Here is a 13,308-nt window from a genome sequence, read left to right as displayed (position 1 = left end):
ATGCCAAACTGTTATTCTGTCTATTCCCATCAACCTGCACTGGATCATAGCCATCTATATCCCTCTACCCCTCCCATCTGTATACTTACCTAAACTTTAAATGTTCAAATGTTAAGTTTATTATCATAGTATGTATGCAGAATGCAACTCTGAGATTTGCCTTTTCCAGATAGCCATGAAATATAGAAAACCATAGAAACAGTTGAAAGAAAAGATATCAAATCCCCCCCACATGAAAACAAAGATAAACAAAAACTTGCAAACTCCAAACCCCTCCCTCGCACAAAAACTAACAGATCCCCCACACGGAGAACCAGCAACAAGAACATCAAACCCAAACCCCGAGCCTGCCAATCGGCAACAAGAGAGAATGGATACGAACACGGAAAAAACACATCAAACCGAAACAGGCCAATGTGAACTACAGTCCAATCTATAAATCTCAGAATTTCAATACCACCTCTGAGAGCATCCCCTCCGAGGACAGTGACTCGAACCAGTGACCCCTCCGAGGACAGTGACTCGAACCAGTGACCCCTCCAAGGGCAGTGACTCGAACCAGTGACCCCTCTGAGGACAGTGACTCGAACCAGTGACCCCTCTGAGTGCAGTGACTCAAACCAGTGACCCCTCCGAGGACAGTGACTAAAACCAGTAGCCCCTCTGAGGACAGTGACTCAAACCCGTGATCCCTCCGAGGGCAGTGACTCAAACCAGTGACCCCTCCGAGGACAGTGACTAAAACCAGTAGCCCCTCTGAGGACAGTGACTCAAACCCGTGATCCCTCCGAGGGCAGTGACTCGAACCAGTGACCCCTCTGAGGACAGTGACTCGAACCAGTGACCCCTCTGAGTGCAGTGACTCAAACCAGTGACCCCTCCGAGGACAGTGACTAAAACCAGTAGCCCCTCTGAGGACAGTGACTCAAACCAGTGATCCCTCCGAGGACAGTGACTCAAACCAGTGACCCCTCCGAGGGCAGTGACTCGAACCAGTGACCCCTCCGAGGGCAGTGACTCGAACCAGTGACCCCTCCGAGGGCAGTGACTCCAGCCAGTGACCCCCCCGGAGGGCAGTGACTCGAACCAGTGGTCCCTCCAAGTGCAGTGACTCAAACCAGTGACCCCTCTGAGGACAGTGACTCGAACCAGTGGCCCCTCCGAGGACAGTGACTCAAACCAGTGGTCCCTCCGAGTGCAGTGACTCGAACCAGTGGTCCCTCCGAGTGCAGTGACTCGAACCAGTGGCCCCTCCGAGGACAGTGACTCAAACCAGTGGTCTCTCCGAGGACAGTGACTCAAACCAGTGGCCCCTCCGTGGACAGTGACTCAAACCAGTGACCCCTCCGAGGGCAGTGACTCGAACCAGTGGTCCCTCCGAGTGCAGTGACTCGAACCAGTGGTCCCTCCGAGGGCAGTGACTCGAACCAGTGGTCCCTCCGAGTGCAGTGACTCGAACCAGTGACCCCCTGAGTGCAGTGACTCGAACCAGTGACCCCCTGAGTGCAGTGACTCGAACCAGTGGCCCCTCCGAGGACAGTGACTCAAACCAGTGGTCTCTCCGAGGACAGTGACTCGAACCAGTGATCCCTCTGAGGGCAGTGACTCAAACCAGTGGTCCCTCCAAGGGCAGTGACTCAAACCAGTGGTCCCTCCGAGGACAGTGACTCAAACCAGTGACCCCTCTGAGGGCAGTGACTCGAACCAGTGGCCCCTCCGTGGACAGTGACTCAAACCAGTGGCCTCTCCGAGGACAGTGACTCGAACCAGTGGCCTCTCCGAGGACAGTGACTCAAACCAGTGGCCCCTCCGTGGACAGTGACTCGAACCAGTGGTCCCTCCGAGGGCAGTCACTCGAACCAGTGGTCCCTCCGAGTGCAGTGACTCGAACCAGTGACCCCCTGAGTACAGTGACTCGAACCAGTGACCCCCTGAGTGCAGTGACTCGAACCAGTGGTCCCTCCGAGTGCAGTGACTCGAACCAGTGGCCCCCCCGAGTGCAGTGACTCGAACCAGTGGTCCCTCCGAGGACAGTGACTCAAACCAGTGGTCTCTCCGAGGACAGTGACTCAAACCAGTGACCCCTCTGAGGGCAGTGACTCGAACCAGTGACCCCACCGAGGACAGTGACTCGAACCAGTGACCCCTCCGAGGACAGTGACTCGAACCAGTGGTCCCTCCGAGGACAGTGACTCAAACCAGTGACCCCTCTGAGGACAGTGACTCAAACCAGTGACTCCTCTGAGGGCAGTGACTCGAACCAGTGGTCCCACCGAGTGCAGCGACTCAAACCAGTGACTTGAACTTCTCTTAAATTTTAAACTGGAACTGCTGGCAGATCATTCCACCCTCTCACCGCTCTGAGAGAAGAAGTTTTCCTTCATGTTCCCTTTAAATATTTCACCTTTCACCCTTAACCCATGACCTCCAGCTCTCATCTCACCCACCCTCAGTGAAACAAGCCTGCTTGCATTAACCCTATCTATACCCCTCATAATTTGTATATCTCTGTCAAATCTCCTGTCATTCTGCTACACTCCAGGGAATATCATCCTCACCTATTCATCCTATTACTGTCATTCAGGTCCTCAAGTCCCAACAATATCTTTGTAAATTTTCTCTGCACTCTTTCAATCTTATTGGCATACTTCCTGTAGGTTGGTGACCAGAACGGTACACAATATACCAAATTAGCCCTCACCAACATCTTATACAACTTCAACATAACAGCCCATCTCCTGCACGCAATACTCTGAATAATCAGGGCCAGTGTGCCAAAAGCTTGCTTTATTTTAATTGTCTCTCTTTATCTATCTATCTCATATCTATCTATATGTTTATATACATAGAAATATATAATTTATTTATTTCAAGACGATACAACCACTGTTAGTAGAATCTCAGGTGGTGACAAGTGGGCATACAGGAGTGAGATATTCCAACCAGTGGAGTGGTGCCTCAGCGATAACCTGGCACTGAATGTCAGTAAGACGAAAGAGCTGATTGTGGACTTCAGGAAGGGTAAGACGAAGGAACACGTACCAATCCTCATAGAGGGATCAGAAGTGGAGAGAGTGAGCAGCTTCAAGTTCCTGGGTGTCAAGATCTCTGAGGATCTAACCTGGTCCCAACATATTGATGCAGTTATCACCATGTAACCATATAACAACTACAGCACAGAAACAGGCCATCTAGACCTTCTTGGCCCACTGGGTCAGTTGTAATCTTGGATAACCACAACTGGGAACATGCTGTGATTTCATGATATTGGTTCTTTTCTCGACAGGAATGTTCCACGTTTGACCCGATCGGAGCAGGAACAGAAGCCGCCTCAGTCAGGTACTGAGCTGACAGCGCGAGGGGGTGAACCAGTCACGGCTCCCAGGGGAACGATCAATAACAAATCTAGAACAGGCAGGGAGCTCCATCAGCCGAGGAAAGAGCAGAGCAGCTTCGGATTCACTGGAACGTACAACAATGCAGCACAGAACAGGCCCTTCAGCCCACCATGTCATGCTGACCCTTCAATCTACTCTAAGATCAATCCAACCTTTCCCTCCCACACAGCCCCCCATTTTTCTATCATCCATGTGCCTATCCAAGAGTCTCTTCAATGTCTGTTACGTATCTGCCTCTGCCACCAGCCCTGGCAGCATATTCCACACACCCACCACTCTCTGTGTGAGAATCCCTTCTCGGACATTCACCCCAATGTATTTCTCCAATCACATTAAAATGTATGCCCTTCGTATTAGCCATTTCCACCTCTGGATGACCACACAATCTTATCATCTCATCAAGACATCTCTCATCCTCCTTCACTCCAAAGAGAAACCCCTAAGTTGCTCAACCAATCCTCATAAGACATTCTCTCTAATCCAGGCAGCATCCTGGTAAATCTCCACTGCATCCTCTCTAATGTTTCCACATCCTTCCTATAATGAGGCAACCAGAACTGAACACATTACTCCGAGTGTGGTCTAAGCAGTGTTTTATAGAGCTGTAACACTACCTCACAGGTCTTGAACTCAGTCCTCCGACTAATGTAGCCAAACCACCATATGCCTTCTTAACAACTTTCAGGGGATATTTGCGTGGAGTTCTGCACAGGAACTTTCCAATGAGACGGGAAGGATGGTAGGGTACAGGAACCGTGGTGTACAAAGGCTGTTGTAAATTTAGTAAGAAGAAAAGAAAAGCTTACGAAAGGTTCAATAAACTAGATAATGAATAGAGATCTAGAAGATTATAAGGCTAGCAGGAGTGAGCTTAAGAATGAAGTTAGGAGAGCCAGAAGGGGCCAGGAGAAGGCCTTGGTGGACAGGATTAAAGAAACCCCCAAGGTATTCCACAAGTATGTGAAGGGCAAGAGGATAAGATGGAGAGAATAGGACCAATCAAGTGTGACAGTGATAAAGAGTGTATTGAACTGGAGGAGATAGCAGAGATACTTAATGAGAACTTTGCTTCAGTATTCACTACGGAAAAGGGTCTTGGCGATTGTAGGGATGACTGACAGCAGACTGAAAAGCTTGAGCATATAGATATTAAGAAAGAGGATGCGCTGGAGCTTTAGGAAAGCATCAAGTTGGAGATGTACCCCAGGCTACTGTTGGAGGTGAGGGAGGAGATTGCTGAGCCTCTGGCGATGATCTTTGCATCAACAATGAGGAAGGGAGAGGTTCCGGAGGATTGGAGGGTTGCGGATCTTGTTCCCTTATTCAAGAAAGAGGGTAGAGATAGCCCAGGAAATTATAGACCAGTGAATCTTATTTCAGTGGTTGGTAAGTTGATTGAAAAGATCCTAAGAGGCAAGATTTATGAATATTTGGAGAGGCGTAATATGATTAGGAGTAGTCAGCATGGCTTTGTCAAAGGCAGGTCGTGCCTTACGAGCCTGATGAATTTTTTGAGGATGTGATTAAACACATTGATGAAGGAAGAACAGTAGATGTAGTGTATATGGATTTCAGCAAGGCATTTGACAGGGTACCCCATGCAAGGCTTATTGAGAGAGTAAGGAGACATGGGATGCAAGAGGACATTGCTTTGTGGATCCAGAACTGGCTTGCCTACAGAAGGCAAAGAGTGGATGTAGACAGATCATATTCTGCGTGGAGACCGGTCATCCATGGAGTGCCTCAGGGATCTGACCTGGGACCCTTACTCTTCGTGATTTTTATAAATGACGTGGATGAGTAAGTGGAGGGATGGGTTGGTAAATTTGCTGATGACACAAAGATTGGGGGTGTTGTGGATAGTGTGGAGGGCTGTCAGAGGTTACAGCGGGACATCGATAGGATGCAAAACTGAGCTGAGAAGTGGCAGATGGAGTTCAACCCAGATAAGTGTGAGGTGGTTCATTTTGGTAGGTCGAATAAGATAGCAGAATATAGTATTAATGATAAGACTTTAGGTAGTGTAGAGGATCAGGAGGATCTTGAGGTCTGAGTCCATAGGACACTCAAAGCAGCTGCGCAGGTTGACTCTGTGGTTAAGAAGGCATACGGTGCATTGGCCTTCATCAATTGTGGGATTGAGTTTAGGAGTCGAGACGTAATGTTGCAGCTATATAGGACCCTGATCAGACCCCACTCTGAGTACTGTGCTCAGTTCTGGTTGCCTCACTACAGGAAGGATGTGGAAACCATAGAAAGGGTGCAGAGGAGATTTACAAGGGTGTTGCCTGGATTGGGGAGCATGCCTTATGAGAATAGTTTGAGTGAACTCGGCCTTTTCTCCTTGGAGCAACGGAGGATGATAGGTGACCTGATTGAGGTGTATAAGATGATGAGAGGCATTGACTGTGTGGATATTCAGAGGCTTTTTCCCAGTGCTGAAATGGCTAACATGAGTGGGCACAGTTTTTAGGTGCATGGAAATAGGTACAGAGGAGATGTCAGGGGTAAGGTTTTTTACGCAGAGGGTGGTGAGTGTGTGGAATGGAATGCTGGTGATGGCAGTGGAGTTGGATACAATAGGGTCTTTTAAGAAACTCCTCAATAGGTACATGGAGCTTAGAAAAATAGAGGGCTATGGGTAACCCTCGGTAATTTCTAAAGTAAGGACATGTTTGGCACACCTTTGTGGGCCGAAGGGCCTGTATTGTGCTGTAGAGTTTCAATGTTTCTAACTTAACCACTTAACCACCATAAGCTATAGGAGCACAAATAGGCCATTTGGCCCATCAAGTCTGCTCTGCCATTCAATCATGGGCTGATCCAATTCTTCCAGTCATCCCCACTCCCCTGCCTTCTCCCCCATTCCGTTTGATGCCCTGGCTAATCACTAACCTATCTATCTCTGTCTTAAATACACCCAATGACTTGGCTTCCACACCTGACTGTGGTAACAAATACCACAGATTTACCACCCTCTGACTAAAGTAATTTCTCCTCAACTCTGTTCTAAATGGACGTCCTTCATTCCTGAAGTTGTGCTCTCTTGTCCTGGACTCCCCTACCATGGGAAATAACTTTGCCATATCTAATCTGTTCAGGCCTTTTGACATTCGGAATGTTTCTATGAGATCCTCCTCATTCTCCTGAACTCGACGGAATACAGCCCAAGAGCTGCCGGACGTTCCTCATACGGTAACCCTTTCATTCCCTTGCATTCCCATTCTGATGCTCTCAGGAGAGTGAGAGTAATGGATATAAGAATCTCTCTCTCTCTGAAGGGTGACTGTGATCTGCTGTCCCTTCTGATCAGAATGCACACTAGACTCAGTAGACGATTGACAGTTGAGCGTCAATAACTTTTCGAGGCTGCATGTCAGTGGGAAGTAACCATCATTTGAAAGCCATGCCAGATCGTGGCCATTGCCACCAGGAGTCTGACTGTCTCGTTGTCACGGTGAGCACCGGCACAATTCAACCCAGGAGTGGAGGAACGGCAGACTCCGTCATTGTGAGTGATGACGACAACTGAACACAGGAGCAGAGGAACTTTGGACTCCGTCATGGTGAGCACTGACGACAACTGAACCCAGGAGTGAGCGAATGGCAGACTCTGTCACAGTGAGTGCTGACGATGACTCAACCCAGGAGTGGAGGAACAGCAGATTCTGTCATGGTGAACACTGACGACAACTGAACACCGGAGTGGAGGAATGGCAGACTCCGTCATGGTGAACGCCGGTATGACTGAACCCAGGTGCTCCCATGAAGAGACGGAAACAAGGGATTAGACATAGGAATACCGACAGAGTATCAGAGAGACGATCGAGCGACACTGTGAGACTAATCATTCTCCACAAACACAAGCGCTCCACTCAGCACTAAATGAGAGTCCCCTTTCAATAATCATGGAAAGCAGAAAACCCGTGCCAGTCACAATTAACTTGACCAGATTAAACAGAAAACACAAGGCCAAGGTAACATGTCTGAACAACTGGCGTCCTGTTGCACTCACCTCAGTAATAAGCAAATGCTTTGAGAGGCTGGTCAAGGACAACATCTGCAGCATGCTACCACCCACACTGGACCCCCTACGATTCACCCACCGACACAACCAATCAACTGATGATTCAATAGCCACAGCTCTACACACTGTCCTTACACATCTGGAGAAGAAGGATGCTTATGTGAGAATGCTGTTCTTGGATTACAGTTCAGCATTCAACACCAGAATCCCACCCCCCCACCACCAGGCTTGACAAGGAGCCTAGAGACCTCGGCCTTCACCCTGCCTTGTGCAGCTGGATCCTGGACTTACTGTCAGATTGCCAGCAGGTGATGAGAGTGGGCTCCCTCAACTCTGTCCCTCTGACCCTCAACACAGGTGCCCCTCAGGGCTGTGTACTACGTCCCCTCCTTTACTCTCTGTGTACCCATGACTGTGTCGCCACCCACAGCTCCAATCTGTAATTAATTTTGCTGACAACACTACACTGATCATCTCAAATAATAACGAGGCAGCCTACAGAGAGGAAGTCACCACCCTGACACAGAGGTGTCAAGAAAACAACCTCTCCCTCAACGTCGCAAAAACAAAGGAGCTGGTTGTGGATCACAGGAGGAATGGAGACAGGCTCAACCCTATTGACATCAATGGATCTGGGTTTGAGAGAGTGAACAGCTTTAAGTTCCTCGGCATAAACATCACTGAGGATCTCACGTTGTCTGTACATACTGGCTGTGTGGTGAAAAAGGCACAACAGTGCCTCTTTCACCTCAGACAGATGAAGAAGTTTGGTATGGGCCCCCAAATCCTAAGAACTTTCTATTGGGGCACAACTGAGAGCATCCTGACTGGCCGCATCACTGCCCGGTATGGGAACTGTACTTCCCTCAATCGCAGGACTCTGCAGAGAGTGGTGCGGACAGCCCAGCAGATATGTAGATGTGAACTTCCTACTATTCAGGACATTTACAAAGACAGGTGTGTAAAAAGGGCCCAAAGGATCATTGGAGACCTGAGTCATCCCAACCACAAACTGTTCAAGCTGCTACCATCCAGGAAATGGTACCACAGCATTAAAGCCAGGACGAACAGGCTCCAGGACAGCTTCTTCCACCAGCCATCAGACTGATTAATTCATGCTGATACAATTGTATTTCTATATGATATTGACCGTCCGCTCTACTTACTATTTATTATAAATTATTATAAATTGCACATTTCGATGGAGACGTAACATAAAGATTTTTAGTCCTCATGTAATAAAGTCAATTCAGTTAAGGACACTCGTTAAGGCAACAATCAGTAAATACAGGTGCTGAAGAAACCGAGACACCCAGCACTCTACGGCTCCCCACAGAGCTCTGCAGGACAGATTCAGTCGTATTGCCACTTTGGGACCCTCACACCTCGGGAGGAGGTTACCACAGAGCTCTGCAGGACAGATTCAGTCGTGTTGCCACTTTGGGACCCTCACACCACCGAGCAGGCACACATTCATTATCAAAGTACACATCTGTCACCATATACAACCCTAAGATCCATTTTCCTGCCGGCATACTCAATAAATCAAATAACAATAATAGAATCAATGAAAGACCACACCAACAAGGCAAACAATCAGTGTGTAAAGACAACAGGCTGTCCAAATGCAAAATGAAAGAAATAATTATAGTAAATAAATAAGCAATAAGTATCGAGAAAACGAGATGAAGAGTCCTTGAAAGTGAGTCAGTAGATAAGAAACATAGAAAACCTACAGCCAGCACAATACAGGCCCTTCGGTCCATAAAGCTGTGCTGAACATGTCCCTACCTTAGAAATTACTAGGCTTCTAACTTTCTAAGCTCCATGTACCTATCCAAAACTCTCTTAAAAGACCCTATCATATCCGCCTCCACCACCGTTGCTGGCAGCCCATTCCACGCACTCACCACTCTCTGAGAAAGAAACTTACTCCTGACATCTCCTCTGTACCTACTCCCCAGCACCTTAAACCTGTGTCCTCTCATGGCAACCATTTCAGCCCCGGGAAAAAGCCTCTGACTATCCATATGATCAATGCCTCTCATCTTGTACACCTCTATCAGGTCACCTCTCACCCTCATTTGCTCCAAGGAGAAAAGGCTGAGTTCACTCAACCTATTCTCATAAGGCATGCTCCCCAATCCAGGCAACATCCTTGTAAATCTCCTCTGCACCCTTTCCATGGCTTCCACATTCTTCCTGTAGTGTGGTGACCAGAACTGAGCACAGTACTCCAAGTGGGGTCTGACCAGGGTCCTATATAGCTGCAACATTACCTCTCAGCTCCTAAATTCATCTCCACATTTGATGAAGGCCAATACACTGTATGCCTTCTTAACCACAGAGTCAACCTGCGCAGCTGCTTTGAGCGTCCTATGGACTCAGACCCAAGATCCCTCTGATCCTCCACACTGCCAAAAGTCTTACCACTAATACTATATTCTGCCATCATATTTGACCTACCAAAATGAACCACTTCACACTTATCTGGGTTGAACTTCATCTGCAACTTTGCAGCCCAGCTTTGCATCCTATCAATGTCCCGCTGCAACCTCTGACAGCCCTCCACACTATTCACAACACCTCCAACCTTTGTGTCATCAGCAAACTTACTAACCCATCCCTCCACATCCTCATCGAGGTTATTTATAAAAATCATGAAGAGTAAGGGTCCCAGAACAGATCCCTGAGGCACTCCACTGGTGACCGACCTCCATACAGAATATGACCAGTGTGCAACCACACTTTGCCTTCTGTGGGCAAACCAGTTCTCGATCCACAAAGCAATGCCTCCTTACTTTCTCAATAAGCCTTGCACGGGGTACCTTATCAAATGCCTTTCTGAAATCCATATACACTACATCTACTGCACTTCCTTCATCAATGTATGTAGTCACATCCTCAAAAAATTCCATCAAGCTCTTAAGGCACGGCCTGCCCTTGACAAAGCCATGTGGACTGTTCCTAATCATATTATACCTCTCCAAATGTTCATAAACCACTGAGGTAAGACTCACTGAGGTAGGACACACTGATCTATAATTTCCTGTGCTATCTCTATTCCCTTTCTTGAATAAAGGAACAACATCTGCAACCTTACAATCCTCCAGAACCTCTCCTGTCCCCATTGATGATGCAAAGATCATTGCCAGAGGCTCAGCAATCTCCTCCCTTGTCTCCCACAGTAGCCTTGGGTACATCTCTTCCAGGACCAGCGACTTATCCAACTTGATGCTTTCCAAAAGCTCCAGCACATCCTCTTTCTTAATATCTACATGCTCAAGCTTTTCAGTCTGCTGCAAGTTAGCACTACAATCACCAAGATCCTTTTTCATAGTGAATACCGAAGTAACGTATTAAGTACTCCTGCTATTTCCTGTGATTCCATTCACACTTTCCCACTGTCATGTTTGATAGATCCTATTCTTTCACGTCTTATCCTCTTGCTCTTCACATACTTGTAGAATGCCTTGGGGTTTTCCTTAATTCTGCCCACCTAGGCCATCTCATGGCCCCTTCTGGCTCTCCTAATTTCTTTCTTAAGCTCCTTCCTGTTAGTCTTATAATCTTCTAGATCTCTAACATTACCTAGCTCTTTGAACCTATTGTAAGCTTTTCTTTTCTTCTTGACTAGATTTATTACAGCCTTTGTACACCATGGTTCATGTACCCTACCATAACTTTCCTGTCTCATTGGAACGTACCTATAGAGAATTCTACACAAATATCCCCTGAACATTTGCCACATTTCTTCTGTACATTTCCCTAAGAATATTTGTTCCCAATTTAAGCTTCCAAGTTCCTGCCTGCTAGCCTCATATTTTCCATTACTCAAATTAAATGCTTTCCTAACTTGTCTGTTCCTATCCCTCTCCAATGCTATTGTGAAGGAGATAGAATTGTGATCACTATCTCCAAAATGCTCTCCCACTGAGAGATCTGACAGCTGACCAGGTTCATTTCCCAGTACCAGATCAAGTACAGCCCCTCCTCTAGTGTCAAGAAACCTTCCTGAACACACCTAACAAACCCCACCCCATCTAAACACCTTGGTCTACGAGATGCCAATTGATATTTGGGAAATTAAAATCTCCCATCACGACATCTCTGTTCCAGCTGTTACCATCCGGGAATTGGTACCGCAGCATAAAAGCCAGGACCAACAGGCTCTGATACAATTGTGTTTCTTTGTTATATTGACTATTCTGTTGTACATAATATTATTATAAATTACTATAAATTGCTCATTGTTCATTTGGATGGAGACGTAACATAAAGATTTTTACTCCTCATGTATATGAAGGATGTAAGTAATAATGTCAATTCAGTTCAGTTCAATTCAGGAACTCAGCACCTATCGACTCTCCTGTCTGTTACACCACTGAGGTTTCGGGCAGCAATGGCGGTCCTCCATCTCTGGCCTACTTCATCATATCGGTAGCTTTCACAACTGTCAGTCACGCAAGTCCCAAGTAGAGACTCAGAAATACCATCGCACTCAGATGTAGAAGGATTCTTCACTGCTGTTTCCATAACAGATTTGATTGACCAGTCAGGGTTGTTAGCCCTGAGCTGAACCCCAAAACTGGAGAATCAGTGGACCTCTCTCAGACCGGCCTCTGCCCTTTGACCTGTTTGGCATGGCTGACCCTACCAAGAGCCAAAGCATAAAACCTAAACTCCAGCCAACATAGCTTTCCGAGTCATTGAGGCACACGGGCCTCCGAACCCTATGACAAGGTTGTGATCCTCTTAGAAGAGGCAGCATCTCTGGAGAGGAATAAACGTTTGATGTTTCAGGATGAAACCTTCATTCCCCTCCATAGATGCTGCCTGACCTGCTGAGTTCCTTTAGCATTTGAGTGTGTTACTCTGGAGAGGTTTTAGACTCAGATGTGTAAGGCCTACAGAAACAAACAGCCTGAACATTTCAGCTAATTCACAGGGGAAAAGCAAGTCCCATGGAACGAGGACCCAGAATAAACTCAAAGGGCCAAACTTCCTTCTGTCCTGTGACCATCCTGTGTTTTGTGACAGCACAAGACAACGGCAGTGAGTACGACAGCGTTCTCTTCAATCGCAGTGAGAGAGGTCAACATCAGTGCCTCATTTGCTGAGGAATTTTATCTAGTTTGTATTCAGAACTTAACCAGACGATCGACAGAACCTTTCAATTTTCTTAAAGGTGCTGAAACAGATATGAGTCAGTGATTGAGAATATCATATTTACACTCAGTGGCCACTTTATTAGGTACACCTGTACACCTGACTCAGTACTTTGATTTATGAAGGCTATCGTACAAAACTCTTTTGACAACACTGTGTACCTGTGGACACCACTCTCCAAGGTCTTGTACAGTCTGTAGGTAGTTTAAAGCTCCATATAAATGTGAGCTGCGAGGTGTTGTAACATTTCTTGCTTTCAGACATTAGTCGATTCGGACTAATCACTCTCCTCCTTACAGAGCAGTCAGATTCCTTCACTTATGCCAGCATTCTGACAGAACCTGGGAAGGCAAGAAAACCTCAAACTGAAGATCAAGGTACAATCTCCATTTACCGTTCATCATTTCTCAGACTGCCTGCTGACCATCGAATATTGAAAACCTAGATAGAGCGGAATTGGAGAGCATGTTTCCGAAAGTGGGGAAGTCTAGGACCAGAGGATACAGCCTCAGAATGGAGGGATGTCGTTATAGAACAGAGATGAGGAGGAATTTCTTTAGCCAGAGGGTGGTGAGGAATTCATTGCCACAGACGGATGTGGAAGCCAAGTTACTGGGTTTATTTAAAGCAGATGTTGATAGGGTCTTAATTAGTCAGGGTGTGAAAGATTATGGGGAGAAGGCAGGAGAATGGGGTTGAGAGGGAAAATAAATC

General features: G+C 46.9%; 1 protein-coding gene across 4 annotated transcripts in view; it reads left to right on the top strand.

The window, feature by feature from the left end:
* Positions 1–13,308, top strand: part of LOC140728805 (uncharacterized) — a 158,977-nt gene that overhangs the window by 140,997 nt on the left and 4,672 nt on the right. For 3 of the 4 annotated variants that reach the window (XM_073047764.1, XM_073047761.1, XM_073047763.1), the window contains exons 4-5: positions 3,287–3,339; positions 12,894–12,971. In XM_073047764.1, the coding sequence (XP_072903865.1) occupies positions 3,287–3,339; positions 12,894–12,971 (131 nt within the window). The remainder of the gene's footprint in view (positions 1–3,286; positions 3,340–12,893; positions 12,972–13,308) is intronic. The other variant, XM_073047762.1, reaches the window with a different exon arrangement.

The sequence above is a fragment of the Hemitrygon akajei genome, chromosome 6 (assembly GCF_048418815.1).
Source record: "Hemitrygon akajei chromosome 6, sHemAka1.3, whole genome shotgun sequence".
Taxonomy (NCBI): Eukaryota; Metazoa; Chordata; class Chondrichthyes; order Myliobatiformes; family Dasyatidae; genus Hemitrygon; species Hemitrygon akajei.
The sequence above is the reverse complement of the archived record's forward strand: the minus strand, read 5'-3'. Positions and strand labels throughout refer to the sequence as shown.